General features: G+C 36.8%; 1 protein-coding gene across 10 annotated transcripts in view; it reads right to left on the bottom strand.

The window, feature by feature from the left end:
- KDM6A (lysine demethylase 6A) overlaps positions 1 to 25,877 on the bottom strand; it is a 280,386-nt gene that overhangs the window by 67,472 nt on the left and 187,037 nt on the right. For 5 of the 10 annotated variants that reach the window (XM_073359011.1, XM_073358944.1, XM_073358982.1 and 2 more), the window contains 8 exons: positions 23,720 to 23,754; positions 15,336 to 15,429; positions 7,468 to 7,594; positions 4,960 to 5,058; positions 4,319 to 4,538; positions 3,613 to 3,747; positions 2,994 to 3,149; positions 2,266 to 2,361 (listed from right to left, as the gene is read on the bottom strand). In XM_073359011.1, coding sequence (XP_073215112.1) covers positions 2,266 to 2,361; positions 2,994 to 3,149; positions 3,613 to 3,747; positions 4,319 to 4,538; positions 4,960 to 5,058; positions 7,468 to 7,594; positions 15,336 to 15,429; positions 23,720 to 23,754 — 962 coding nt within the window. The remainder of the gene's footprint in view (positions 1 to 2,265; positions 2,362 to 2,993; positions 3,150 to 3,612; positions 3,748 to 4,318; positions 4,539 to 4,959; positions 5,059 to 7,467; positions 7,595 to 15,335; positions 15,430 to 23,719; positions 23,755 to 25,877) is intronic. The other 5 variants (XM_073358964.1, XM_073359031.1, XM_073358975.1 and 2 more) reach the window with 3 other exon arrangements.

Here is a 25,877-nt window from a genome sequence, read left to right as displayed (position 1 = left end):
AAAGTGCCTGTAGCTCTGACACCCCCCTTGCAGAGGTAATTGCTACCAACAATGCTGTTTACATTTATAGCAGTGGCAGAGATGTTATGCCACAGGTTCGAAGGGGGAACCCATCAACCTAAATTACTAAATTCAATACCCATGAAGGTACTGAATGGATCAGATATAGGAAGGTGCACATGAACAAGTCCCTTTACAAATCTGGACACCAAGGAATGAGAAAAGGTAGGAAACCCATCTACTGGTAGGTGAACTGCAGAAATGGATGCTAGACAGAGTCTTGCTGAGCTGTCAGAGACCAGAGGTTTTCAGGTCCAGCGAGTAGTCTAGAATATGCCTAGTCCCTGTGCTATTTGGTGATTAATTTACAAGATTCTGCCCAGTTTGAAAACCTTTAATGTTGCTGTATAGATGGCTCTAGCGTAATCCTTCCTGCTACTCACTAAAATGGCCTCGACAGCTCCAGAGCAGATTCTCTCCTCGCTGCACAAGTAGAGATCATCCATGATGTGAGACAGAGAACTTTTAGGTTGAGTTCTCACCTCACTACACCTCAACAAATAGAGAAATGCTTCCTTACCTCCCACTCCCGCGAAACTGTTCTAAGATGAAGAAAAAGCAGTATTAATTTCTAGACTAGTATCAGGTTTATGGTCTGATATCTTCTGTTCATCAGAGATCGCAATGAAAGCTTTATACCGTACAAATATCAGGGATCTTCCCTGTCCAATAGCACAAACCTTATGAGTAGAGCTATTTTAGAAGCTTAAACACCAAGAGAAAACATTTTAGGTGTTTTATTTCAAAAGGATTTATTATATTTATTATTTTTTCTCCATGTACAGCTGAGCTCGTGGTACTAAGAAAAACTAGTTTTAAAGCTAGATGAATGTAAAAAAATAACACCAATAATATTTTTTTAAACAAAGACATTTCTAAAATGCCTTCTCTGTAAATTGCATTACATATACAGAATACAAAGACAGAGATGGAATGAAGGTTTTATTCACTTTCATGTGAGATGACCTTCATAACTCATTTCTGGCTTTGTCATTCATAGATAATGAAACCATATTAAATGACTGTTAACAAATCCTTTATTCCATACATAGGGTGAAGACGGTAACGACACTTTCCCTTAAAGAGGAGGAAACAAAGTGAAAAAAGACAAAACGCTAGTGAGGCCTGAAAGGAAAGAGAAGTCGGAGAGATGGGAGAAAGCAGAGAAAAAAGTGATAAAGATTGCACAAAGGCAGGAGAGACAAATAGGTGGAAAAATCAAGTGGTATAATAAAACAATGCTGACTGGCTAAGGAGGCAACAACTAAGGGACTGTCTTTCAGGTAGAAAAAATATTTGTTAATTGTGCATAATGCCCACAGCCTTTGGGCAGTATACCAGAGTTTCAGGATCTATTTCCCCTCCTCAGAGCAATAATTTTTCTGCTGATGTCCTTGCATTTAGTCAATATTTGTGATATATATGGTGACGACTTTGGCCCAGGTCTGATTTTCAAAATGTGCATTCTTTTGCTACTGCTGAAGCTTGGCATGGTACACTGCAACCTTTGTCAGTGAGCTGAAGAATAAACTGAAAATACTGTAACAAAACAAACTAGATTTGAGTCAAGGTCTCAAAAATAAAGTCCAGCACTTCAACTGTAGAAGCCACCTGGTCTGAAATCCATGAACACCAGAGTTGAATTTCAACTCTCTCCATTATTGGTGATACAATAATCTTAAGTCCTTCACTTATAATTTTATCAGTTTGCCAAATGAAGACACAAGAAGTTAACTCACATGGATATTGGGAGGGGTGCAGTAGTTGTGCAGCACTTTGTAAATCTTAGGCAGCACAGCGAGTCATAAGTATTATTCATCTGACATCCAACAGTATGACTACTTCACACATTAAGTTAAAAAATGTTACAACAAGAAAAAATATTTACTTTTATCTGTCCATATTACAAATTTATTATAAGTGCTTATGTAATTAAAATATTCAACTTGTGCCATGTCACTAAACTGGAACTCAGGTTTTGTTGGTTTTTCATTTTAAGCTCGATTTCACACATACCACAGGAAAGCTATAAACACGAAAACTACTTGTATCAAACAATAAGCATTATATCAAAGTATACTCAATATTTACCATCTGATTCAGAAGTTTAAATGTGAAAAGTTTCTTTGAGTCCATTTCAGATATATTTCTGGTAAGAAAAAAAAGTCTCAAAGCTGCTCAGGGTTTTTTTTTAAACACACTTACCTGTAATTTCTGTGGTGTCAAGCACCAAGAATGAATTTGTTGCTGTACTGGAGGATGTGACACCGTATGACCACTGCTCCAAGCATCTGAAGTATTCTGAGAAAAACATTAAATTTAAATATATGACTATAAAAAGAGCAAATATTAGGTTTATAAAAGCTAGACATGAACGTCTTGATGAAAGGACTAACCACAGGTTTAAGAATAATACAGTATATAACAAGTATACTAAAATATACTTTCTCTCATTTTGCTTCAACCTATACAGTATCAGAACAATGAGAGAAAAGTAAATGATATTCAATATAGTATCTAATACCATAATGACAAGGAACCAAATCAAATAAGTCACTACCTCTTAAAAAAGTATTATGTGAAGAAGAAACATCCTGAATTTTAGATATAGTCAAAGGCAACAGACAGAACAACATGGCCATTTCCCTCTCTATTACAATACTATGATTATATTCTGAGATTAGGATAATTACTTCTATATATAGTGTCACTGATGTGTATTGCACTTAGGTACTTACTATCTCAATTGTAATCTCCTAATTAAATACACTGCTGAAAAATGCACTAACCTCAACACATGAACTTCTAAAACTTTCCCCATCTTAATGCCAAAGGATTACAATTAAAGTACAAGTTCTGTGGATACTGCACAATTTCTATGCATATTTTTGTATAATTTTGGCTCGGTCTCTTTAATTCACAAGAATATATACCTTTGTTGGACTAGATGTTCTTTTCCTCTTGGCAGGACTGGACAGGTCATCTACTTGGCTAGAAGGAATCATGTGTAGTGGCAAGGATTGCTGTGAAATTGGTGTTTGAGTGAGGCCTAGTACAGGTTCAGTATTTGGATGATGAGGTTTACAAGCCTAAGAATCACAGAAGGAAGACAAAAACATGGTTCTATATATTCTTAATTCTTTCAATTAAGCTACATACTTTTACGATCTGCATATCTTAAAAGGGCTGTGTGGATATACTGAAGCTGACTCAGTTACTGAAAATCAGTTTCCATATGGTCATCAATGAAGGAATGTGTACCTTTCTTGGAATTAATTTAAAAAAAAAAAACAAAAAAACAACCACTGTAGCATTTCTACTTAAGATGAAATCTCTCAAAATCATGAAAATCCACAAAGGTTCTAAATTGGTACCCCCATATTTCTCCCACATTATAGGGAGTCTTTTCTTGATCTAAATCCCTTTGCAAATAAATCAAAGGCTTTTTATTAATGAAAGCCAGCCCTGCACTCAGTAAAATAAGCTTGACTACTACAGATTGTAAAGAACCCTTAAAGCTGGGCACCTGCAGAACATAACCCAACTTCTCACCTGCTGTGCTGTGTTCATGGCACCCTGCCTGGAGGTAAGCTCTGCGGGGATTGGTAGGCTCCATGCCTCCTCAATACTAGGAAGTAATTTAGTTTTATTCTGTAGACTACCTTGTGGAAGGTTACACAACTGAGCCTAGGAAAAATTATGTAAAAAGCAAATTTAACACAAGCCTACTTTATTAAGAGCAAGTCCACGAAATCTTCCTAAATGCTGTAGCTAATTACGTCTTAAAGAGAGAATAGATTTAAAGTCTGGGGTTTTAGAAAGGTGCTAAGTATAAAGAGGGTAACCAGAATATAAACCTTTGTGAGAATCAGAATAAAGTTGAGCTCTGGTTTCAGAGGTCTCGTAACTCTTTTCTTCTGAAATTGCAAACAAGAGTGAAAGATAGTGTGTGTGTGTGTTCTCTCTCTCTCTAAATGCTATGACAACTTAAAAATGTAGACAGTACATAGAAAAAAAGTGATGTAAATCAATATGCATCAACTGAGTAATGTGCAAAACAGCATTATTTACAGGGATTGAGTCCCACTTAAAAATGGAAAATAAAACAATAATTCAAGCTATGATATGTTTACAATAAATATGGAAACAGGTTAAACACCATAAAACAATAAAACATTAACTGGTATGTTATTTTCCCCCTCCCCTCTGTTGTGTACATGATAAAATATTTCCCTTCCTTAAAGCTTTAAAGTTTTACCTGTAAATATTTTATCCGTGCTGCAAGTGCAGAGGTATTACTACAATTTTTGCTCCTAGTTGCGTTTAAGTAGCATTTAATGGCATCCTGAGGCTGGTTGCAGGACTCATAGAGTGTGCCTAAGTCCATCCAGGCTGCAGCATGGCCATGGTCCAATTGTACAGCACAGATATAGGCTTGTAAAGCATCCATAGGCTGATTTTGCTGTTGATATAGCACACTGAATAAAAAGATTGGTAAAGTTCAAAATTAGTAAAGTCTGAACACAAAGAAGTCATATACCCCACCACTAAACTCAGTATTTCTCATATAGTGAAGAAGAAAAACTTTTGTACATCAAGTGGAACACACCATTACATAATTCACTGTGACAACCATGAATGATACATTTTTATACCTTAACATGACAAGTTAAAATAAAAAGTACAACCAATATTGCAAATTAAAATTTAAGAGAGCAAATACCTACATATTTCTTTAAGGTCAAGATATTTATAGCATGGTTGACAGAACATTAATATATTAAGCTAGCAATTAGGAGCTTTATGTTCTACTGAGAACACAACGGTGTTAAAAAAAAACTTTTGTTTAAATGCACTAAAATTCAATTATTGTACTGCTTTTCCCTGCATCATTCTTACCCTATAGAACACCATGTATCTGCACTTGCTTCTGATTTATCAATAGATTGCCTATAAGATATAAAGGCATCCTGAACTTTCCCAATACTTGAATAGCACCTGGGAGAAGAGAGAAAGAACTGTGGTAATATTTAAAGTGATTATTGAGAATGGTTTGCCAAGAGTGGACTGGTATTAGTAAATTCATGCAAATACATACTCATACACATTAATCCAAAATAACCGCTCTTTCTGAAAGTTTGACACAAAATGACACTGAATAAAAACTTCTGAATCATTATTACTAATTTATTTGTAAAATACACTAATTCTTCAGCATCAGCTATGCAAAGTTTAACTTGCTTTAAGTGCTAATACATGCTACATTATACTAATGTCCAGAATTAATACTACATTCTGGAAATGTACACGTTTCACCTGTGGTATTTCATTGAGCAAAAGGGAAAATATTTACATACAGATTGCAACACGGGAAGAATTAAACTTCCTGTTCCCAAGTAGTCAACTTGTGTGCATTTAAAAAAAATTAAATCTTGGTGGCAGGGAAGCTGAAATACTAGAGAAGAGAATTTATGACAACTAATATAGTGACACTACAAATACAGGGAATATTTTAGTAAGTACATTCTATCTTGTAGGTCGTCTTTGGGTGTATGCAGTTAGTACTGTAAATACCCTTCCCACACCATTCTTAATAAAATGTTAAACGACAATAAAAAGTGTAGTTTTACAGTCTAGTCTACAGGATGAACCAAATTTAGGAAAAATCCTGAATTTATTGTTCTGTATTTTTTTTAATATAATTTATTATGTGAATTCTAAGTATATATAACATTTTCAAAAGCAGTATGACATGGTAAGCAGAAACACTAGAACACAAAGAAGAGTGAGCTGTAATTATGCTACAAGGAAAAATGACTGCTTCCATCATAATCAGAAAGAAAATAAGATACTGAAACTTAAGTAGAAAAGTATTTTCTTTGGTTTTGCACACATTGCATAAGAACTAAATTGCAGGCAAACAGGGAAGATAAAGTCTTCAGAATACACAGAAAATAACTGAAAATTTATTCTTGTAAAAAAAAATAGAGACAAATATGAGCAAAATAAAGGCAAAAATTATCTACCTTTAAGCACGAAAAAAACCAGAGGTTCTTCTTTTACATTATATTAGGTACAGTAGGAAAGGAATCTAGTAAAACACTACCAGTATTTTACTTCACTTATGAATATTCACCAGGATTAAGTAAAAAAGCTTCAAAAGATAATAAGTTAGACTAAAACGTAATGAAACAAAGTCCCAGCATCTGTGTTAAAACCAGTTTCTCAGGAATTTTAAGGATCCTATCAGTATCATGATAGTCAAATTCAACTCCCACCAAAACTTAAAATAAGTTCATCACAATAATTCAAATATAACAAAAGTAAAGAATGTTCAAACATAATTTACACACAACTAGAAAACCTAGGAAAATCAAAGTTGAAGAATTTTATTTTAGTTAAAGCACTATATTTGTCTATCTTCCCCATAATATGGGTAACAGCTTCTTTGACTGGATGGAAGAGATCTAACTCAAGAGTGTGCAATCAAGTCACACGCAAGCGGTTGTGGCCTACAGAAGATAAGATGTATTAAAAGTCTAAATATTGCTCAAGTTACTGTTTACTAGTATGAGCTTCCTAACTTTTCTATCTTTTTTAAAAACAAGAAGGGGCATAAAATGCACAGTATTTACCAAAGACGACAACAACAAATAACTTACAATACAAAAAAAAAAAAAAAAAAAAACAACTTACAAGGCTAAGAGTTAAATATTAAAGTATGGACCACTTATCTTGGAAGTCAGAATGGCTACATCTGAGCTATTCCAGTCTAACGTTTACCTTATATATTACAGAAAAACAAACTATATTATAAGTACAGAAAAAACTTTAAAGAAACTTTCACAGTAAAAAAGTGAGAGAATGGAGAAGTATGCAAGAAAAATGCAAGTGTTTTTGCTGGCAATTTACAGTGAGAGGAGAATAGATGTATGTGACAATAGGCGAGAAAGAAAAAAGTGAGTAGTGTAGTATCAGACTAGAGCAGCCATTTAGCTTAGATGACAACATCTGAGGCATTTGCGTTCAAGGCATAAAAGGAATCATGTACACTTTTGCACACGTGTACAGAGTATTTTCTGTCTCTTTATTTAATTATCTACTAAATTTCTAATTAAAACATTTATTGCACAGGCACTTTCACTTAAATATCTTTCCAATTTAGCATATTTTCCCTCAAAATAACAAAGCTGGACTTCAGCAGTTTCATCATTTTTCCCATTTGTTTAAGTTAAGAATATGTGATGTTATTTATTTTAAAGGAAAATTACTCCCGAACTGATATTTTCAGGATAGCTCTCACACGGTAGAGAATATTTTCAATTCAACCACAACCTCTCAAAACAAGCTTTATTAAAAAACACGACACAGCCTTTATTACAGTGGCTATACCACCAGTTCTCTCACCTTCCAAGGAAATACCAGGACTGGCCAGAGTTAGGATCTGCCTCAAGGGACTTCTGAAGATACTGAATAGCATAGCTTTCCTTGGTTGCTTTGTCTCCTAGCTGATCCACGGTGTGATGCATCCAACCTACAAAAGAAGTTACAAATCACAAAAGCCAAATTCTCAAAAGCGCTGCTTAACATTTTGGAGTAGGGTAGTGGTGATAATATTTACCCACTTTTTTTTAAAAAAAAAAACAAGAAATCTACTACATACCACTGTTCGGGGCATCTACTCCACATTGATAGTGGAAGGGTTAATGTGGGGATGAGAGTCCAATTAACACGCCTGGTTGCATCTGCATCATGGGCCAGATCCAATTAAGGATGAGTCCCAGCTGTGGGGAGGAAGCCCAGATGAGAAGGAAGGTGCAGGGAGAGGAGAATCCCTACAATCCCTTTCCAGTTGCTAGAGAGTGAAGGGCTTAAAGAGGCAGATGTACTGTAAGCCCAAGGGGGAGCTGTGGGAAATGGCCTGAAAGAAGGCCCAGGTCAAAGAGAGACCAGAGATGCAGCAGCAAAAGTCTGACGGAGCGGAGTGTGGCTGCTTGTCCTAGGGTTCCTGGACTGGAACCCGAAGGAGAGAGAGGGCGGGGATTCTCTTGTCTGCCACCAGAAAAGGTGGTGCAGAAACATCCTGATACAAAGGAGAGAAGGGTTTGGACTCCAGGGAAAAAGCCCTGGAAGGCATTGCTCTATACAAGATTGGGACAAAATCCTGCAGAACCCAAGAATAGGGCTGTCAATTTTGGTTGGATGTATTCCTGGAGATTTTATCACATGACAACATTTAATTAAAAATTGATCTTTATTTCCTGGAGACTCCAGGCCAATCCTGGATGGTTGGCAACCCTACCCAGGAAGGAGTGAGCAGCCTGTGGAGGGTTGAGCCCAGAAAAGGGCTGTAATACGGAAAGGAATGAAAAATTCTAATTTAAGTAGACTTACTTTTTCTCTTGTTTTTATTTTTTTGACAAAAAGTATCCCTAATTTTACTGTGGATCCCCTGGATATCCTTTTGTCCATTTTATTAGCAATCTGTGAAAAATGTTTAGTAACAGGATTTCTCTTCTGAGGCTATGGGCCTGCTTATGCAAATTAAAATTCTGGTCCACAATCTTTATAGCGAAAGGGTTCTGTTATATAGCTACAGTTTCTTACATGAAAGTGAAATGAATCTATGCAATACACCCTTATTTCTTACAATTTCAATTTAAAAATAAAAACCAAAGCTAGCAAGCAAACAATACATGCACTGCAAATTTTAACTCCCCCTCCCCCCCGTTTGTCTTTTTAAATGTTTTATATATCTATCCCCACACACTCTCCTCAGACACCATGGCCAATACCACCATTCTCCCTCTGGCATGCAGGACCGTAACCTGGGCCTCACCTTTGAGATGGTCCTACTGCTAGATCCCCCCCACACATCATCTCACGTCTCAGCTACTGCAGCTCTCCTCGGGCCTTTACAAATGCAATCCTGCCCCACTTATATTCATTCAAAAGGCTGCTGCAAAGATCATTTTCCTGTCATCGCTTTGACTTTGTCACCCCTCTCTTTGCACCCAACTGGCTCGTTCCTCTCCACTGCCTTCAACACAAGACTACTTGTGTTCATTTTCAAGGCCCTTCATGAACTATCCCCATGCTACCTATCATCTCTCTTATCCTGCTGAGATTTTGACTTCTATTACCATTCTACCAATAATGCCAGCCTTCATTGCTGACTTGTAAATTTTCAAACAAGCACCTCAGGGTGGATTTGATTTAAATTAATTTGATTCAAATCACTAGTCAGGAAGACTCGATTTAATCATGGATTTCTACATAAAAGTGCATTCTTGTTGGTTGTTATAAACTTAATACATATTCTTCACAACTCAGAGATAGACGTAGGTTTCATTTTTAGAAGGTACAGACTATACATTTTTAAAGTGATGTTCCTTTCATCAACTTCAATGCAGCTTCCTCCTGAGAAGGAACACGTCTCATGATGTTGTTTCATTAGGGCAACCAGACCTTGCATTTCTTTGTTGCACTTTTTGCATTTTGCACATATGCCTGTCTTACCCACAGGTAAAGAAACTTCATTAAAATATTCCCAAACTGGGTCTCTTTTACAGCCTGCTGCCATTATAGGTTCTCTCTTCTAGTGAGAGAATGGTATGGTAGATCTCAAATTAACGAAGGCTACACTCAGAAAGACTTCAAGACTTCTGGAATATGCTGCTCAAACAGTTTTACTTTTGTTTCTACTGCCTCTACCTCTCTTCTCACATTTATCTCCAGACTTCTTCTCCTTGTCCAGATCTATTCCGCCCCCTACAATCTTCTATTCATTGAACTTTTTGAAACTTTGCACTTTTAGAGAGAGGTAAGGGATTGACTCTGTGTACACAAATTTGCAGATGGACAATAGGGTTGAGGTCTGTTATTTCTCACCTGTATATATTTATTTTAAAACATTTTTGCTGTTAACCAGCATGCTATCTCTGGAGACACAAATCCAGTTTGAGAACTGCAAAACTAAGCATCTCTGATACTATCTTCTAGACTGAGCACTGAGTTCCATTGGGTAGATAGCAAGATTAACCTAAATAATCTATACAGAAGCCCCTGGAACCCCATAAACTTGGGTCCCTAATCCATGAACTATTGGAACTCATTTACAAAACTTTTCTTAAAGATTACATGAATATATTGTCTCATACTATAGAATTAGAATTTATAATCCCTACTCCATGATGAGATATCTTTGTGCTATAATGTATCTTAATTAAAACTATCTTTAGATAGGTTTTTCCCCAAAAAGCATTTTATCAAAAAAATCCAATTTAAATAAAAAAATCGGATTTTTTTTAAATCATTTTTATTCATCCTGAAGCACCTTCATTCTCTCTCTCATGCTGCCCCTCACACATGGGAGAAGCTCCCTATAAAATTCTCAAAACTACTTTGTTGTACTTCTTCAAACTCTCCTTTGTTGTAATGCCTACAAAAAGTATGACAACTGCTAGGCAGCTAGTGTGTTGAGACCACCGCATATGATGTTCAGAGTGGAAATAAGGCATACTCTCAACAGTGACAGTAATTTACCATGAGAACAATTCTTCATTACTGTCCATTTTCAAATCAAGACTGGATTTTTTCTAAAAGACATGCTCTAGGAATTATTTAGGGGAAGTTATATGCAAGGTCAGCCTGGCTCAGTGGTTCTCAAACTGCAACCCAATCAGCACACAGCTGCAGTCCATGTGATATCCTCAGGGCCAACAGGTAGTGTATATATATTGTGTGGATGCGGCCCACATTACACAGAGAGCTGCATATGCAGCTCACAATGGTAAATAGGTTCAGACCCACTAGATGATCACAATCAGTCCTTTTGGCCTTAGAATCTATGAATGTTAACCAGTATTATCTTCCTGTTTCCTCGTGCTCCCTCACTTGTCTGTTTTTTCTTTTCTTTTTTGTCTAATGCTTAGATTGTAAATTCTTTTGGGGGGCAGGGGCCAACTTTTTGTCATGTGTTTGTACAGTGCCCAGCATAAGGGGATCCTGGCCCTCAGGCACTATCACAAAACATCATAATACATATAATAGACATATCTGTTTTATATAAAATGTTTTATTTACACACCTTCACACACCCCACTCTTATATCTGTTAAGTGTTAGACAGGTTACTCATAAAAACCTATCGTAAAACAACATTAAAAGTTACAAAGGGAAGTGCTCAAAAGTCAAGAAATCAGACTCACAACCCTAACTGTTATACCATGTGCACATCCATAACAATAAAATCTAATTACATGAAACACACTTTCCCCTCCACATGCTAGACAAAGTAAAGCAAAGTAATCAACTGGCCAGTACCCATAGTATTCCTACCTATTTCGCTGCAGAGTATATGAGTGATTTCCTCTAGATAGTCTTAATAAATGTTTTTAATTAAGTTACTGAGTCTTAGATTGTGTTGAGGTAAAAGTTAGCCTGGTATCTTCTAGAATGGAAGGTAAACTTCCAAGCTCTTATAATAGACAGTCAGGAAGAAAAAGCTACTTATTCTGGAGCACTTGGTTTAGACAGCCCATAAAAAGTTCCTCCCATGCATCAGCTGTAGTCAGTAGAAGCACTGGGAATGCCTTGGAGACTACAAGTTGTGTTGAAAATAGGGAACAAGAGGTTACTGTGGGAAAAGGACCACATTTAACCTGATGAAATACTGCAAACGGGAATCAATCCTAAAAGCCTGGAGATCGTTCATTCTCCAGATAGCCACTAGGAAAAAAAAATTCAGAAATCTGATACAAGCAATGTTCTTCTGTGGGCTCCAACAATCACGTTCAAAATTAGATCCAAATCCGTGCAGATTTACAAATTCGTGGAAAATATTAGTCTTTTGAAAGAGTTATTTATTTACATTAGGACAATCATAAAAAAATATGTCTGAATAGGTGTATGATGTGGAGAAAGGTGTCGTACACTGACCAATGACAACCCTGAGTGAAATAAAGGAGATAGCGTAGGATAATGGGAATGAAACTGCAAAAAAATGCACTACATTTCCTCAATCCTCTTGCTAAAGGGAAGCTTATTTCTTTCTTGATGAAAGTTTGCATAACCACAGGAAAACATGCTGTACCCTTAGTGGAACATTCAGTAAATATACCAGTGACCATCAATAACAAGAAGGGAAGCTCCTATGATAGTTCCAGAAGATCTGGATACCAGAACTTGCAAGCCACATTGGAGCAACTAAGATAGGGGTTGTTTCCCATTTTATCTTCCTGATAACATGCGGGAGGAGGAGGAAAAAATCAACATCAACACCTACCCCTCAGAATGGCACAGATCAGTGAGGCCGGGCCTCTTTTCTGCCCATAAGCACAATAAGGTAAAGTATTGGTATAAGGGAAAAAAAGGAAGATACCCTTCCTTTCGTCCTATTGGAGAAACTATTCTATTGATCCCAACTGAACATGGATGACAACTTCCTGACATAACAGATTCTATGAGAGACATTTCTGAAGAGAATGGAGGAGAGGGCTGAAAAGCAATGATACAAAATATACATTGTTTGAATCAGATTTTTTTCTGGACTCCAACTGCTGTACCTGAGGGCAGATGTTGGTCCCTGGCAAAAACAAACCCCAAAACATGGTAGTAAGTTTTGACTACAGTACCTAGCGAAGGCATGGACTATGCAACACAGTGAAAAGTGATAACGCACTAATCCCACAATCTAATTTTCAACAAATTAAAAGGTATCCTTTAAAATAGGGTCTGCTAACAATAATGGCTAGGTAAATAGAGAAGTTCTTAAATTCAAAGCATTCAGTGGCTGTTCTAGAACCAAGGTCAAAATGTACCCTGTAAGAGATTTACATTGTACCCATTCAGTCTAGCTGCACTGCTGTGCCTCTGTTTTCCTTGCTTCTTCAGCAACTCAAACTCTCAAATATACCATCAAATATACGTATACCATCAAATATACCATCATCAAATATACGTATACCAGCTTTTCCCCAGTCCCTGGTGTTTTTCTCGGACTGATGAAGATAGAGACTGCTTTCTATTTCCTACTTTGCTCACATGATCAGCCATATGACTTTGAGACTGTATCCCCATCATTCCTTCTGGACTATACCTCCCAGAATTCGTGGCCTTAAAGGACAAAAGCCCTTGAACATGCACACTGGGTTCCTGCACTTAACAGACCAGTACCCGTTTGCCTTGAGAGGAAAAGTTCACAAACTCTAATGGTTATGGGTGGTCTAAAAGATTCAAAATGATTGAACTCAATCCTCTTACCCAAAGGATTACTGGATCTCAAAGAAAACAACATTTCATTTTACAAACCAATGTCATTTTAGGTTAGAGGTTAAAAAGAATTATTATTTGTCTATACAAGTAGCAAAATATATTAAATGAAGAATGACGGAGCAATGGAAGAAACTAACTCATGGGTTTTGCGTTATACCTCATAGGACTGGGTATGATGGCTGTGAAATATTTGATGTGCACACACACACATATATCTGCCAGAATACAAAGGTTCCCCTCCCAAACTAAAGTCCTTTTCCCTCTCAGCTAAACATATATCTGAGGACTGGTCGTCATCTAAATTTGCATCTTGCTCAAGAGGCATTTCCTAGCTGAAAAAAGAAGTCTTTTTGCTGCTAGAACTGTCTTTTGCAGGAAGTAAAAAATTCAACATAAAGACACAAATGTTCATAAAAACATGTTCTTCACTTCTTTTGCCAGCAGCATACAATAAGCTTTCTTTTTACACCATTCTGGCAGAGATAACATTTACCTTTATTTTTCCTTAGTGCCAAATTATTTACACACCTGGGTCATACTCTGCCTGAGGAAGAATTGATTTATTATAGTCGACTAGTGTTCATGTTTGTGATAAGCACCATGGATCTGATGGAGCACATCTGACTGGCAGTCCGAAACATAAGCTGCATATCATTTTACTCGAGTGTTTTGGTTCAGGCAGTTCTGTCCTTTTGCCCATAAGGAAGTTACCACTTTATCACAATGTGGTCGACTATCCAGACTGAGTAGATTCACTCAACATAATTTTTAGGGAACAAGTGATTCATAAATAATCATCACTCATGGAGACTGAGTCTTTATGGAGAACGAACTACGCTTTCACTACTTATAAAAGCTAGCATACTGTATAAAAGCATTTTTTAAACGTTTGTGGAAATCTGTATTGCCATTGTATGTCTGTGTTTTGTGAATGAAGGATATCTATTATTTTCTGAATACTAAATATACTTCTGAATATTTTAGGGGGAAAAAACTGAAATGGAGAGACCATTGCCTTATTTGACTGCAAAAAACCTGAGCTACATCTGAATATCTTCTCTTACCCCATGCCCCACTTATGGGTTTCAAAAGTAGGGACTAGTGATTATTTCCTCAAATCAATTTGATCTGTAGCTGCTGTGGTGTCTCTACCATTCATGCTCTTAAATAGGAGATGTAAATTTCAGTAAGTTTTATTTATTTTTACTCCTATGCAGAAAATCAAAAGCTAAGTAAATTAAATCCAAGCAATACACAACCAATCTACATCGCAAAAGGCAAGCATTATAGACAAATTCTTGATGAAGTTGTCTGCCAATTATCAAAAAGGAAAGGAAAACTGAAGAAAGCAGACTAAATAAATATTAAAAATATTAAATTAAATAAAAACATGATAGTAGTGAATGAAGAATTCACTGTATTAAATAAAAAATTAAAGTGAATATACTTTGAAACTATTTTTATAAAACCTACATGATAAATTAAGAATGTTCTACCCATCCAGTAGAAAATCTAGACTAAAAGAAGATACCTGAACTTTCCAAAACATGGAAAATGACTCCAGCTTTTACGTTTCTTTTCACTCATTTATGCAGTTTCCATTATAAACCCTCCCTACAAATGAAACAAGTATTTTGTTGCAACTGGTGCTTAACCGCTCCTGTTTTTCACCAAAATTCTCTCCTATACTACACAATGTACTGTTAGTATAAATCACTATAATATCCAAGAACCCTACAAATTATAAAGTTTTCATTTAAGATCTGTCTCTCCCCTCCCTTCTACTAGTAGAGAGGTTATTTATGGTTGTTATTCTCTCTAACTTGGGTAAAAACCTCATGTATGATATTTAGTGAATTTTTGACTCACTGGAAAAAGAGCCTTCAAAAAGCATCTTCTGAATGCACTTATTATTAATTGCAAAGACAGACAGCAAAATAAAAACAACTAGAGAGGCAAATCCAAACACATACAAATAAAAGAAAACTTGCTTTTACATACCTAATTGCTGTAAGACAGTTGCCTTTACTTGTGCCGGAAGGTTTTCGGTCTGCAAAAGTTGTTCATAAGCTTCCTTTGCAGAGTGATACTTTCTCTGGAGGAGGGGTGGAGGGTGAAGGAAAGGAAATGGATTATTCATAAAATTTATATCCTACTACCAATAGTAACTGTGGCACAGCACTGATAGCACACAAATGCATTCCAAGAAAATCTACAACAAAATTTCTTGTATACAGTGCAATGAAAGCTTTAATGATGGAGATACATAGTGCAGTGGAATAACCTGTCTGAAGACATAATAGTTGGTATAAAGTCAATACATAAAACAATATAATTAAGAGGAAAATTTTTGCAAAAGAGTGATTTAGCCAGGTTTCCTACATATGCATCATGCCATTTATATTCAAACCAATGGTCACTGCAATGTCAAAATGGGTTTTCTTAAATTTGGCCCTATACTTCTATACTGTTTTAGTCAGGGTGTCTACTGAGCTCATTGCTATAGTAACAGAGTGCAGTCAATAAACTTGTAAATTCCTCCCACAAACTCCAAAACAGAAACAAACAAAAACCAAGACCCTGTTTACACTTAAAAATAAGATTGGCCTAGCTACTTCGCCCAGGGCTGTGAAAAATACTACACCCTGAGCACTGAAGTTATCTCAGCCTAACCCCCTGTGAAGATGCAGCAAGGTCAACATAGCTGTTGCCTCTTGCAGAGGTGGATTAACTACATCAGTGGAAAAACCCCTTCCACTGATGTAAGAAACGTCTGCACTATGGCGCTACACCTACACCGCCAAAGCTGGGCTGCTGTAGTGTAGCCATGCTCTAATATTGGTGACTGAGGCAGTTTGTAGATGATGCAAAAAAGGTCAATATTTTAAAATCTATTTTTCTATAACTTATGGCTGTAGGTAGCATTAGATGTTTATTGCCCGGTAGTAGGATGATTTCAGTCATACTGGGAGCTCTGATTTTCAAATATACACAGCCACTAAAGGTACTGAAATATATTAGCAACATTAGGATATTCTATCTTGTCATCCTCTATTTATACAACATGTGCTTGAATCATGAACGTGTTCACTTTCTAATTCATATGTACGGTAGAAGCATGGGGCCTCAAGCTGCAAACCTCTGAGTAGTTGTGGCACTCTAATTCAAAGCAGCACCAGGGAGCCCTCATATTCACCACTGTCATATAATTATGATATGTTTTGTACAAAGTATGCCTTGTGAGGTATCATTTTAGAGGTCTTGATCTGTTAAACATTAATATCTTATTGGATTGTATGTGCTATCACTGTATGGGAAGTTATAAAGTTTTGCTATGTGTGTGTTACTGAAATATGTTGTGAGGTTGGGAACACCCACAATCAGCCTTTCGGGTACAACAATGGAGCAGCCAGATGCTGCTGATGGCCCATTAAAGGGAGTCCACACACTCAAGGACTATCCTAGAAACAGTATACAATGGAGACTGCTTGATCCAAGTCATAGCAAAGTCTCTTTCCAGCAAGCTGGAAGAAGCTATAAAAGAGGGGAAGTGACATCATCACTTGGCCTCACTCCCCCACACAACTCAACACCTAGAAACATGTCTGGAGGACAAAGACTTTTGAACTGGGGAGGTGGTTCCAGGCTGAAGGAGCATTCCAAACTACGCATTGAAGATCTGTAACCTGCTTGTAATATCTGTCTGATTCAAATATTGTCTAGTTTATAGAATTTAAGATTGTGCATCTATTTTTGTTTTCTTTGGTAACCATCTCCATCCATGATGCCTACCACTTATAATCCCTTAAAATCTTTCTGTTGTTAACAAATCTGTTTTATATTTTACCTAAAACAGCGTGTTTTGCTTGAAGTGCTAGGGAAACCTCTGCACAGTGAACAAAAGCCGGTGCATGTCCTCTATACAATGAGGGAGGGGTGGATTGGGTAACACTTACACTGGTCAGGCTTCTGACCAGAGCAAGATGGTACAGCTCTGGGGTCCTAAGCTGGGGAGCTGGAGAGAATTGGCTGGAGACTCTCTGTTGTTGGTTCATAAGTGGCTGGGAGAAGCATTCATGTAATTCAACTACGTGTGTCCCTGCCTGTGGATGTCTGTGTAAGTGCAGTACGTGGAGAGGTTTGCAGCTTGTACATCATCATAGTGTGAGAGGGAGCCCAGGTTGGTAAGAGAGGGCTCAGCGCTACCCCAGTTCCAGGTTGCATCCTCGGAAAACCCATCACAATAGTTTATAGGTTCAGGGCCATGGTGATGAAAAAGGCTTTCAGACTGTGTACTCTTTCCTTCGCTATTTGAATGGGCAGTGTTTCAAAACAGCTGAATTTTATTTGACAGCATTAATCTGTGTCTGTTATTGTGACTATATATACTGTATATAATGTAATTATTGTTAATGGTAAATTTATTTTAAATGCCTTAATTCCTCAGTTACTCCTCCCTGATTTCAATCTGGGAGATACATGCAGGAGGTCTCATGTTACCACTAATCCAACTTTTTTGGAATTTTTAAAAATTCTAATAATTTCCTTACATAAAATGTATTACAGTTTAGCTAGCGATATTCAAAATTAGACCTAATTTCTGAGGAAGATCAACTGACCACTGAACTAAACGTTAGTGACTGTCGAGATGCAAATGTTCACAACCTAGTTACATCGATTATGTGCAAACAGAATATAGTCCTGAGTAGTAAAAATATATCTATCTATCTTTGGTGATTTAAAGGGGACAATTTCATAAAGCTGAAAGCAACTGTAAGCAAAATTGACAGGGAATTAACATTTAAACAAAGCAATATGAATGATTATTAGGAGTTGTTATCTTTGCTATATGCCCCAAAGCCCAAATTCTACAATCACAAGACAGGACTTTCTTGATTAAAATATCAGTCTGGTTAAGAAGGAAAGTGAAAGCAGCAATAATATAGAATGAACAGAAAAAGGGGAAGTTGATAGCAATGACTAACTCAGCAGTCACAGAACGTAGACAACTGATAAGGGAAGCTAACTATCTGAAAAATTCATGCCCATTACGGTTAAGGACAATACGAAGGAATTTTTAAAATTTATCATCAGGATCAAAAGAAATCTTACAAAGGTATAGGTCTGTTACTAGGTAGGGATAGTAAAATGGTCAATGATGCAGGAAAAGGAAGAAGAGTTCAATAAATATGTCTGTTCCATATTTGGAAAGAAACTGGATGATATCACTGAAAGGTGTGAGTATGAAATACTTTCTATTCTAGTAGCAAATAAGGAGGATGTTAAACAGCAACTACTGAAGTTAACATTGTAAAATCTGCAAGACTAGATATAGCTTGCACCCAAGAGTTCTGAAAGAACTGGCTGAAGGAGTTCTGTGACTCACTGATATTTAATAAATCTTGGATTACTGGGGAAGATACAGAGTGCTAGAAATAAGCTAATATGCCAATACGTGAAAAGGTTAAACAGGGTGACCAATGCATTAGTGAGAGAGTATTACTGGAATACTGTGTCCTAATGTCCATATTTAAAAAGGATATTGACAAATTGGAAAGGTTTGAGAAATAGCTAAAAGAATGATTCAAGGTCTGGAAAACACACCATTACAGTAAGAGACTAAAGAAGCTTATCTATTTCGCTTATCAAATAGAAGGTTTAAGAGGTGACTTGATCACCCATAGGCATGTAGGTCTCTAAGTACCTACACACAGAAAAAAGATTTCTGATAGTAGAGGCTCTTTAGTCCAGCAAATAAAGGCATAACAACATCCTGTGGATGGAAGTCGAAGCTAAACAAATTCAGAGTAGAAATATGAATTTTTAACAGTGAGGGTAACCACTGGAAAACCTTACCTAGACATTTGGTGGATTCTCCATCACTTGAAGTCTTTAAAACAAGATTGGATGACTTTCTAGGAGATATTCTGAAGCTCAGCCAGAAGTTACAACAGGCTTGATGCTGGCATCACTTGTGAAATTCTATAGTCTGAGTTACATGGGTCAGACTAGATAATCATAATGATCCATTTCTGGCCTATGAATCTTGAAAGTCTCAAGACTAGAATTCAGAATTAGAGGGTTCATTCCTTAACCTGTCAACCAGCCACATACCCTTCAATATCACGCCACTCTAACAACCTGGGCAGCATTTAATAATGTTGTCAACAGTTAAAAATAGGCTAAGTGCACTGGATTCATTATTAAAATAAAAACTGTAAAATAATTTAACTAAATGTGCTACTACAGAATCAGTTTTGTCACTGATTTTAGGTGTGTTGCACTGCAGCATGTGAGAGCAATGCCTGAAAAGCGATTGGACCAAGTCTCAGTTGATAAAAATTAGTATTGTTCAACTGACTTCAATGGAACGTTGCTGATTTACAACAGCTGAGGATCTCGCCCATTGTTTACACTATTATCATATCTGAAGCCCACATGGATAACATTACAATAGGCAATTCTTAAACCGGTAGAATCAAAATATCTATTGTCAAAATATTACAGGAAGAGATTGTGCTCGCAAACATTAATATTTAACTATTTGCTTTAGGAACAAGTGCTGTATACAATATTTTTTAAAAACTGCGTTTAGGTAAGTGATATATTTAGCAATCATTCTAGAACATAAAAATCATGAATTGAACGAAGAACTGTACTGCGGAGGAGATTTAGCGGAATTTTACTGGCATTGAAACAACTGAAATTTTTGTTTCACAATTTGGGCAGATTTGGTATTTTTACTCGTATTGAACAGACCTTTACTCCAAAAATATCTCACTGACATTAGTGGAATCACTCAGAGCAAGGTGAAGGAGGACTTGTGGCACCTTAGAGACCAACAAATTTATTTGAGCATAAGCTTTCGTAGCTCACGAAAGCTTATGCTCAAATAAATTTGTTGGTCTCTAAGGTGTCACAAGTCCTCCTTTTCTTTTTGCGGATACAGACTAACATGGCTGCTGCTCTGAAACCTGTCATCAGAGCAAGGTGCTACTCAGCATGAGAAAAGGTCTAAAACTTCCCTGACACCCTTTCTAGCATATTTTAGAGATCCAAGTAAATAAAAATATTTATTCCACGAAATATACTTATCTGTACAAGCAGGCTTACAAACACAAAGTGTGCCATTTATACATTGCTCACTCACTGAAATGCAGTGCAGTTAATCTGTTTCCTGGTCCCAACTAAGTATGCATGCAATTTATCAGTCTGCCATTTAAACAGCTCTGCTGTATCCAAGAACTCTCTCTAAGCCTTAGCCCTGAACGTAAGTAATTCGTCATAAATGCATACAGTTTGCATTTTATAGAATAAAACTTCAGATTTAAAAATTACATTTTTAAATGTATCACATTATTTAAAAGTTGCAACATGTATAAACTATAAATTTTTAGTTAATTTTGGCACAGCAGAATAATACATTTCTCCTTTTCAATATTGTCTCTAGTTATGTTGGTGAAAACAATGATTTGTATGTATGTCATTTATCTAAAATACTGTACTCCAGTATAGATGGACAAGTTCTATTTTTATAGCCCTTCTTCTGGGCTATAACCTCTCAAGCCTATAATCTTGTATATATGCATTTTTCACTTACACATATTAAAAGCAGAATCAATTAAACATGTGTATATTCCTCTTGATATCACTTAAACTGAAACATGATGACCCACACTGCTAAAACTCCACTGCAATTTTGGTTAAATGGGTATTTCTTAGTAATCAGCTCCAATTCTGGTTATTTATTCCAATATTAACACCAAACTAGGTGGGCTTGCTGGAAAAGACATGCAACTGCCACAAAATTGGAGTTCTAGGAGAATGAAAAATCAGCATTTTCCACTGTAGGAGCTAATTTGCAGTTGTATAGGAAGAATACAGATTTACATTCTAAACAAACAATTGTTTGGTAAGGACTGAAGTATATACTATGTTGCACAGCATTTGTAGAAAAGCACTGAAAATGTACTTATATAGTCTTTGTTGTGCTATATGAGGCTTTCCACAAAATGAATTCAATGACCAAGTTAGGCAAAATGAATCAAATTAATTAAATTTGCAGGTTATCTTAAAAGAAACACAACTTAAAAATAACATGCTATAATCAAAGTTCTTGTTTACATTACTCAGAATATTAAAAGTTAAAATTTTAAAAATCCAATCTATTTCTTGCTATTTATATTGGTTTTCTTCCTGAATTTTGCTCAGCTTGGAAAATGAAAATCAATTAAGTGATTTTCACTTTTATTTATATTTGTTTTCACTGTTAACTGTAGGAGAACATCACATTGTTTAAAAGTTGTTTTTAAACAGAATCTTTGGTTCCATGGGAACCCTCAATCCCACACAGATGTATAGTTGACTGGCAAAAGACTTTGGCTTGGATGCACCTAGAATGGCCACAAAAATGGATAAGAGCATACAAGATCGTCCCTTTGAAGCACTACTGAAGCTGGTCACAGTACATCTACACTGTAAGAACTACAGCAGCTAGTATCAGAGCCCAAGTTCTTGGCTCTAATCTGTGTTGAGATAAGGCTTTAAATTCAGACACACCTTACTGGAAAATTCAGCGCAGACGAAACACTGTTCAGAGTAAATGCCCATCATCCAATTATATAAAGCTGTTTCTCCCAAATGATGGGGTCATGAGAAGGTTTAATGGGTCACAGGCCCGGTGGGGTGGGGGTTGGAGAGCGAGCCCACCCTGCACGCACGCCACAGTGGTAGCTCCTGTCCCGTGGGGCTGACCCTAACTCCCTACTCCAGGCATTGTGTTCTGGTGCATGGGGTCACAGCGCCATATCACCACTCGGGAGTGGAAAATGCCAGCCTTCACACAGCCCACTCTGTTAAATGAGAAATCACAACTAATGCCAGCAACCCGGCGACAGAACATCCATCAACGATCTCCCGGTCTTCAGAGCAACAACCCAAGCCACCTTACTCTTGACGTAATTATCTGTCTTTAAATGTAAAATTATAGTTGTTGCTCCACATCAGCCATACAAAGAAGCAGCAGCACCACCACTCAGGTTTGGCTCGGCTGCCCCTCCTTCATGACCTGCCCCATGACCTCTGCCCCAGCACTGCAATGGTAATTCTGGCCTGTTGCGGAGAAGAGGCGGTCAATGACAGAGGGGCAGCTGGTCCAAATTTGGGTGAGTGACATTGCAACCTAATCTGCATGGCTACAGTGCCACTCAGGTTTGGCTCAACCAACCTTCCATGACAGCCTGCCTTCTGCACAAGGTCAGAATTAGCATTGCGGTGCTGGGGCAGAGAACGCTGCTGCAGGTAGTCAGTGCTCCCTTGGCAGCATGAGAAGGCAGCACTGGTGGCAGCAGCGAAGGACAAACCTAGTCTATAATTTTGCCCTCCTGGCCCCCCACAAATTTGGACCGTGGGTGGGTCACCTCAGTAAAAAGTTTGGAAACCACTGACGTAAGACACCTGATATGAGGATCTGGATGTTTGATTTACAAAATATACATGGTTTTTTTAAAAATGATTTAACTTTCACAAAACAGTCAATTTATGCTCCACCCACAAAAATTACATTTATTTTATCCTTTAGTTGAGGAAAGCACAGAATTTACTTGGCATTATTTTGTTCACAATAGCTTTTGTTTTCTATTTATCTGTGTTCTTCAGGACACATCTTTTACTTGTTTTTTTCAACTAGTATCTATATCTATACACAATAGAAAGCGTACAATGCACATTATGTGACTATGTTTTCACTCAAATTACACCACACTTTGAAGGTATACATAATAGTTAGTGTGTTACATTTATTTGCATCCTGGCTTCTTCATTCAAATTGGTGGATAAGCTGTCCATACATTACCAAAAGCCTACTGAGGAAACTCTGAGGGCAGAATTTGGCCCAGAATTGATAACAGCATAACTTTACAGTCTGCAGATGACGACTCATCTTATCTGGCAATAACCTCATTTATAGGTTTCTTTATGTTCACACATATGGAGCCTTAGAGCATCTGGCAACTGTTTTAGGAACTACTGTATTGAAAGTCAATTTAAAATTTCACAAAGAAATTTTAGCCAATAGTTAAAGTTTAGTTCTTGCCTGAAAATGACTGACAGTGTATCTAGGAACTGGCAAATACAAAGATTAAGAAAAAATAGCTAGCCAGCCTCTTATATGTGCAATATTTCAAACTTACAACAACGAATTACATTCCCTGAGCTGTTCGTCCATTATAATTATCTTCTTAATGAACATAAGTTGATGCGAACATCACAAAGCATGTGCCGCCTAACTTACATTCACAAAAGTGTCACTAGTGGGCTGGATTTCACACTGATTATATAATACACTGACTATATTTCATCAAAAGTACAAAAAGCTTAACACTTACCTGGATTTCATATAAGTGGGCAATGTGAAACTGAACTGTAAAAGTGGGAAAGTAAAATAATTAATTATAATAAAAACAGTCATTTAATAAGAACTAAATAATTTAATAGTAAAGACTTTAAAAACCATAAGTAACTCATTATGAGTTTAGGTTTATTTCCAAATAAATTTTATTAGTGATTTCAAATCTGACAGTAGCATTGATGGAATATGCACATGTGCGCCAGTAACAGTGTTATGCTTACATAGAAACAATGCAAAAACCTGAACTTGTAAATCAGATACCACAAAACTTATTGAGATTACACCAAATTTAACAAAAACAAAAGTAGCTACCTGTCTCTCATGGAGAAAATGCATAACAGCACCATGTTGTAATATTGTCAGTACATAAGCCAATCAGAAAGAAGCAAATACAATTTTTCTGCTGTTATTTAATTACTGGTGGAGCTGACTGGATAGGTCACAGACCAGAAAAAACATGTTATATGCACTAAAGCATACACATTCTCTCTGCAAAAACACACAGCCTTCTTATCCCCTACTCCTAGTCTTAGTGCATGCACCTACCCCTCAAAGGCCCTGATTCAGCAACTGAATTTAATTTTAAACCACAGTATCTCAAATAGCTAAAACTGTTATTTGTCTTGTGAAATCTGGGAGTTTCAGATTTCCAGTAACATACAGCATCAGTTATTTCAGAAGACAGTCTAGCATAAAATGGTCATTTTTCCACAGAGTCATGTAAAACTACAGACAATTGACTGGACAGGTCAAAAATTCATTTAGCATCCCTACTATGCATTCATGCATCTAAGGGAATTCTAACTCCCTACCACCATAATAGTAAGATGTCAAACATCCTGGGCCAGTCCATCCCCCAACTGCTGGTGGCTGATTGGCTAGGAAGTTGTTGGTTTTTTTTTTTAAATGATTTACTCTATGTGTTTATGAACAAGCTGTTTTATGTTTGGTAAATTTTCACATAAATTTTTCAGGGGATAATTATCCACCACCCAACAAAGCAAAAACAAATTCCATTCCCTAAAACTACTTTGATTTGCAGAAAACTATTATTTTCACCAAATGTAACTTCAATCACTCCTCTCAAGCTATACAGCAACTAAGTGCTAGTGAGAAAATACATATGTACAGTATGTATAATTTAAAGAAAATGAATAACCAGAACTACCATCATTGAAGCATTCACATAAATCTATATTTTAACTTTTTTAAATAAGATTTTTTTTAAAAACCTAGTAGGCCAAAGACTGTCACTCAACACATGAATTCTGACTGTGGATCATGTTCAGTAAGGCTATGGCTATGCTACGAGGCTTTTAGTAACAGGGCTGCGCCGCTACAGCTGAGCCACTAAAAGGCACCCCAGTGTAGCTGCTTTTTGTCGGCAGGAGAGAGCTCTCGAAACTTCCACCACCCCCCACAAGCGGCAGTGGCTTTACGGGCAGGAGAGAGCTCCTGCTCACAAAATGCTGTTTACACAGGTGCTTTTTGTCGGTAAAACATTTGTCATTTGGGGGGCAGGGGTGGGTGTGTTTTTGTAACACCCCTGAACGACAAAAGTTTTGCCAATGAAGTACCAGTGTAGATAAAGCCTCGGTTAATATGATAAAAATCCTTTAGAAACTTTAACTGAAAGTCAGTGTACATTACTCACTAAAAATTGTCTCAATTTTTATTTTATCCGCAAAACACAGAGACCATTTCATATTAAGGAGACAAAAATCAATTTTCATCTAGTTTTCTGTTTAGGAATATTGCTTTTTTTTTTAAAATTATTTAAAATCTCATACATGAATACTAAACAAGAAACCTGAGAGAATGATACTATGCAATATTTCTGTCAAATTTTTTAAAAACTTTTAATTTAACAGCAGATTCACTGGTATACCAGAACAGCATAAAGCAGCCAGAGTGCACCAATAGTTGAATTTACAACTGCTTTGCATCAGCAGGGCAAGGCAAAGCAGTCAAACTGAACTGGTGAATCCAGCTCTTAATTAGTAATTAGAAAAGGAGTACTTGTGGCACCTTAGAGACTAACCAATTTTTTTGAGCATAAGCTTTCGTGAGCTACAGCTCACTTCATCGGATGCATACTGTAGAAAATACAGACAACGATTTTATACACACAAACC

Source organism: Lepidochelys kempii, chromosome 1 (genome assembly GCF_965140265.1).
Source record: "Lepidochelys kempii isolate rLepKem1 chromosome 1, rLepKem1.hap2, whole genome shotgun sequence".
Taxonomy (NCBI): domain Eukaryota; kingdom Metazoa; phylum Chordata; order Testudines; family Cheloniidae; genus Lepidochelys; species Lepidochelys kempii.
Note: the sequence above shows the minus strand (reverse complement) of the source record. Positions and strands in the feature narration are given on the sequence as shown.